The sequence below is a fragment of the Oncorhynchus tshawytscha genome, linkage group LG05, assembly GCF_018296145.1.
Source record: "Oncorhynchus tshawytscha isolate Ot180627B linkage group LG05, Otsh_v2.0, whole genome shotgun sequence".
Taxonomy (NCBI): domain Eukaryota; kingdom Metazoa; phylum Chordata; class Actinopteri; order Salmoniformes; family Salmonidae; genus Oncorhynchus; species Oncorhynchus tshawytscha.
This window is the reverse complement of record NC_056433.1, coordinates 5367510-5373229: the sequence shown is the minus strand read 5'-3', so window position 1 is coordinate 5373229 and position 5720 is coordinate 5367510. Positions and strand designations below refer to the sequence as shown.

At 55.3% G+C, this 5720-nt stretch overlaps 1 protein-coding gene across 1 annotated transcript in view; it reads right to left on the bottom strand.

Moving 5' to 3' along the window:
• LOC112235305 overlaps positions 1-5720 on the bottom strand; it is a 29307-nt gene that overhangs the window by 17092 nt on the left and 6495 nt on the right. The window contains exon 2 of the mRNA XM_042321361.1: positions 2027-2329. Coding sequence (XP_042177295.1) covers positions 2027-2306 — 280 coding nt within the window. The 5' untranslated portion in view covers positions 2307-2329. The remainder of the gene's footprint in view (positions 1-2026; positions 2330-5720) is intronic.

Here is a 5720-nt window from a genome sequence, read left to right as displayed (position 1 = left end):
TTGACCCAGACGTTGAGAACAAAATGGTCACCTCTCATTGGTCTGATAAACAGGCGGCAGTCAGACTGCGTTACTCAACGGTTTTACACTGTTAGAGTGATGTCACACTGACATTACATCACACAACCTTCTATTCAAATGTGCGTGTCGGTGTCTGTCTGTCTGTCTGTCTGTCTGTGTGTCTGTGTGTGTGTCTGTGTGTGTGTCTGTGTGTCTGTCTGTGTGTCTGTCTGTGTGTCTGTCTGTGTGTCTGTCTGTGTGTATTTTCCAGCCTCTGTCTGTTTTTTTCTCCTGAATGAGAAACTGTACGAATGTGTATGAAACATGTAAAAAAAAAACACATGAGACGACAACACCAACACTACAACTGTCCTCTGGTCAGACCTAACCACACTACAACTGTCCTCTGGTCAGACCTAACCACACTACAACTGTCCTCTGGTCAGATCTAACCACACTACAACTGTCCTCTGGTCAGACCTAACCACACTACAACTGTCCTCTGGTCAGACCTAACCACACTACAACTGTCCTCTGGTCAGATCTAACCACACTACAACTGTCCTCTGGTCAGATCTAACCACACTACAACTGTCCTCTGGTCAGATCTAACCACACTACAACTGTCCTCTGGTCAGATCTAACCACACTACAACTGTCCTCTGGTCAGACCTAACCACACTACAACTGTCCTCTGGTCAGATCTAACCACACTACAACTGTCCTCTGGTCAGACCTAACCACACTACAACTGTCCTCTGGTCAGATCTAACCACACTACAACTGTCCTCTGGTCAGATCTAACCACACTACAACTGTCCTCTGGTCAGATCTAACCACACTACAACTGTCCTCTGGTCAGACCTAACCACACTACCACTGTCCTCTGGTCAGATCTAACCACACTACAACTGTCCTCTGGTCAGATCTAACCACACTACAACTGTCCTCTGGTCATATCTAACCACACTACAACTGTCCTCTGGTCAGATCTAACAACACCACCACTGTCCTCTGGTCAGATCTAACAACACCACCACTGTCCTCTGGTCAGACCTAACCACACTACACTCTAACCAGACCTGAGTCAAATACACATCAAACACTGTGTTTGATTCATGCATTTGAAATGCACTGAGTAAACCAAACATTAGGAACACCTTCCTAACACACCCCCTTTTGCCCTCAGAACAGCCTCAATTCGTCGGGACATGGGACTCTACAAGGTGTTGAAAGCGTTCCACAGGGATGCTGGCCCATGTTGACTCTACAAGGTGTTGAAAGCATTCTGCAGGGATGCTGGCCCATGTTGACCCTACAAGGTGTTGAAAGCGTTCCACAGGGATGCTGGTCCATGTTGACCCTACAAGGTGTTGAAAGCGTTCCACAGGGATGCTGGCCCATGTTGACTCTACAAGGTGTTGAAAGCGTTCCACAGGGATGCTGGTCCATGTTGACCCTACAAGGTGTTGAAAGCGTTCCACAGGGATGCTGGTCCATGTTGACTCTACAAGGTGTTGAAAGCGTTCCACAGGGATGCTGGCCCATGTTGACTCTACAAGGTGTTGAAAGCATTCTGCAGGGATGCTGGCCCATGTTGACTCCAACGCTTCCCACAGTTGTGTCAAGTTGGCTGGATGTCCTTTGGGTGGTGGACCATTCTTGATACACACAGGAAACTGTTGAGCGTTAAAAAACCCGGCAGTGTTGCAGTTCTTGACACAAACCGGTGCGTCTGACACCTACTACCAAACCCCGTTCAACGACACTTCAATATGTTGTCTTCCCCATTCACCCTCTGAATGGCACACACACACAATCCATGTCTCAATTGTCTCAAGGCTTAAAAATCCTTCTTTAACCCACGTCTCCTCCCCTTCATCTACACTGATTGAAGTGGATTTAACAAGTGACATCAATAAGGGATCATATCTTTCAACTGGTCAGTCTGTCATGGAAAGAGCAGGTGTTAATGTTTTATAAACTCAGTGTAGGTTTGATGTTATATGTGGTAGTGTTTTTTTACCATGGAGACACATTATGGCCTGGTGATTGTCCTGCAACCCACAGGGCAAAGTGTTGTTGTTGTGCCCTTGTGGAACCATGATGTTGTGTCCCTCTGACCGCGGGACAATGGCATTGGGTCCGGTCGACATCTGTGTAGACCTGTCCCGGGTGTCCCCTCTGTCCCCGGCGTCTCTGGACCCTCTGCTGTCCATGGTGTGGAACTTGATGTCCCTGAAGGGGGTGCCCCAGCACTGTGAGGCAGGATGCTGAAGAGACATGTCCTCCTCCTCATCATCCATTAGGAGCCTCAGCGGTAGTCTCCCTACAGGAGAGAGGGACACATTAGAACAGGATGAGTGAGTGAGTGAGTGAGTGAGTGAGTGAGTGAGTGAGTGAGTGAGTGAGTAAGTGAGTGAGTGAGTGAGTGAGTGAGATAAAGGCCCTCCTCTTTAGTGTCTGTGACAGAGACATTGGGGAATCTTTAGATGAAGTTACTGTAAATCACGTGGAACGTCACTTTGGCGACCAGCAATTCTTGAGGGAAAAAAAAAAGTCTCAATAGCAATCAAAGCTGTAGTTATAAAAGAGCTGCTGAACTTGAGGAAGTGGATGGAATGATTCATCATTAGACATTCATAACAGGTGCAAAAACACATGGGGATGTGTGGTAACACCACACCACAATCACTTCAACAACAAACACACCATTTCTCAAAAGCCAGTTTAAAAATGAGCCTGATTTTTGGAGTTTGTGAGTTCCCCTTCACATCGGTGTCATGAGGCAGCAGTCAGAGTATGGGGACCTAGCGTACGCCTGGAAAGGCTGCTCTCAAATGTCATCGCTCATTACACACACACACACACACACACACACACACACACACACACACACACACAGTGAATTGAGCAGAGCTGCTCCTGATAAAAGTGTCAGCCAACAGATCTGGCGTAAAGCTGCCTAACGCAGGGTGAAACCACAGGTCCTGCTGAAACTCCAAGCGTCCGCCACAATGAAAGAGCTTCATGGAGCAGAAAGAAAAACAAAACAAGTTTCACTGTACACGCCCCCCTCCTTCCCTCTTCTCTCCCCCCTCCTTCCCTCTCTCCCCCCTCCTTCCCTCTCCCCCCTTCTCTCTCTTTCCTTCCCCCTCCTCCTTCCCTCTCTCTCCCCCCTCCTCCTTCCCTCTCTCTCCCCCTCCTCCTTCTCCCCCCCTCCTTCCCTCTCTCTCCCCCTCCTTCTCTCTCTTTCCTTCCCTCTCCCCACTTCCCTCTCTCCCCCTCCTCCTCTCCCTCCTTCCCTCTCTCCCCCCTCCTTCTCCCCTCTCTCCCCCCTCATTCCTTCTTTCCCCCCTTCCCTCCCCTCCTCCCTTTCCTTCTTTCCCCCTTTCCTTCTCCCCCCCCTCCTTCTCTCTCCCTCCCCTCCTTCTCACCTCTCTCTCATCCCCTCCTTCCCTCTCGCTCCCCCTCCTTCCCTCTCTCTCCCTCCTTCCCTCTCTCTCCTTCCTTCCTTCCCTCTCCCTCCAATTCCCCCTCTCTCTCTCCCTTCCCCTCTCTCTCTCCCCCCTCCTCCTTCCCTCTCTCTCCCCCTCCTCCTTCTCCTCCTCCTTCCCCTCTCTATCCCCCTACTTCTCTCTCTTTCCTTCCCTCTCCCCCACTTCCCTCTCTCCCCCTCCTCCTTCCCTCTCTCTCCCCCCTCCTCCTTCCCTCTCTCCCCCCTCCTCTCCCTCCTTCCCTCTCTCTCCCCCCTCATTCCTTCTTTCCCCCCTTCCCTCCCCTCCTCCCTTTCCTTCTTTCCCCCTTTCCTTCTCCCCCCCTCCTTCTCTCTCTATCCCCTCCTTCCCTCTCTCTCTCTCCCCTCCTTCCCTATCTCTCCTTCCTTCCTTCCCTCTCCCTCCCCTCTCTCTCTCTCCCTTCCCTCTCTCTCTCTCCCCTTCCCTCTCTCTCTCTCTCTCTCTCCCCTTCCCTCTCTCCCCCTCCTTCCCTCTCCCCCCCCTTCCCTCTCTCCTTCCCTCTCCCACTTCCCTCTCTCTCCTTCCCTCCCCCTTCTCTCTCTCTCTCCTTCCCTCTCTCTCTCTCCCCCCTCCTCTCTCCCCCCTCCTCCTTCCCCCCTCTCTCCCCCTCCTTCCCTCTCTCTCCCCCTCCCTTCCCCCTCTCTCCCCCTCCTTCCCTCTCCCCCCCTTCCCTCTCTCCTTCCCTCTCTCTCCTTCCCTCCCCCCCCCCTTCCCTCTCTCTCTCCCCCCTCCTCTCTCCTTCCCTCTCTCTCCCCCCTCCTTCCCTCTCCCCCCTCCTTCCCTCTCTCTCTCCCTCTCCTTCCCTCTCTCTCTCCCCCCTCCTTCCCTCTCCCCCCTCCTTCCCTCTCTCTCCCCCTCCTTCCCTCTCCCTCTCCTTCCCTCTCTCTCTCCCCCCTCCTTCCCTCTCTCTCTCCCCCTCCTTCCCTCTCTCTCTCCCTCCTTCCCTCTCTCCCCCTCCTTCCCTCTCTCTCCCCTTCCCCCTCTCTCTCTCCCCTTCCCCCCTCTCTCTCTCCCTCCTTCCCTCTCTCTCTCTCCCTCCTTCCCTCTCCCCCTTCCCTCCCCCCTTCTCTCTCTCTCTCTCCTTCCCTCTCTCCCCCCCCTCCTCCTCCTTCCCTCTCCCCCCTTCTCTCTCTTTCCTTCCCCCTCCTCCTTCCCTCTCTCTCCCCCCTCCTCCTTCCCCTCTCTTTCCTTCCCTCTCCCCCACTTCCCTCTCTCCCCCTCCTCTCCCTCCCCTCCTTCCCTCTCTCCCCCCTCCTCTCCCTCCTTCCCTCTCTCTCCCCCCTCCTTCTCCCCTCTCTCCCCCCTCCTTCCTTCTCTCTCCCCCCTCCTTCCCCCCTCTCCCTCCCTCCTTCTCACCTCTCTCTCATCCCCTCCTTCCCTCTCGCTCCCCCCCCTCCTTCTCACCTCTCTCTCCCCTCCCTCTCTCCCCTCCTTCCCTTCCCTCTCTCTCTCCTTCCTTCCTTCCCTCTCCCCCCTCCTTCCCTCTCTCTCTCCCCCTTCCCTCTCTCTCTCCCCCTCCTTCCCTCTCCCCCTCCTTCCCTCTCCCCCCCTTCCCTCCCCCCTTCTCTCTCTCTCCTTCCCTCTCCCCCTTCCCTCCCCCCTTCTCTCTCTCTCTCTCCTTCCCTCTCCCCCCCTCCTCTCTCCTTCCCTCTCTCCCCCCTCCTCCTTCCCTCCCCTTCTCCCCCCTCCTTCCCTCTCTCTCCCCCCTTCTCTCTCTTTCCTTCCCCCCTCCCCCCTCCTCCTTCCCTCTCTCCCCCCCTCCTCCTTCCCTCTCTCTCCCCCCTCCTTCCCTCTCTCCCCCTCCCTCCCCCCTTCCCTCTCCCCACTTCCCTCTCTCCCCCCCTCCTCTCCCCCCTCCTCCTTCCCTCTCTCTCCCCCCTCCTTCCCTCTCTCTCCCCCCCCTTCTCTCTCTTTCCTTCCCCCTCCTGCTTCCCTCTCTCTCCCTCCCCCTCCTCCTTCCCTCTCTCTCCCCCCCTCCTTCCCCTCTCTCCCCCTCCCTCCCCCCCCCCTTCCCTCTCCCCACTTCCCTCTCTCCCCCCTCCTCTCCCCCCTCCTCCTTCCCTCTCTCTCCCCCTCCTTCCCTCTCTTTCCTTCCCTCTCCCCACTTCCCTCTCTCCCCCCTCCTCTCCCTCCTTCCCTCTCTCTCCCCCCTCCTTCTCCCCCCCCTTCCCTCTCTCTCCCCCCTCCTTCTCCCCTCTCTCC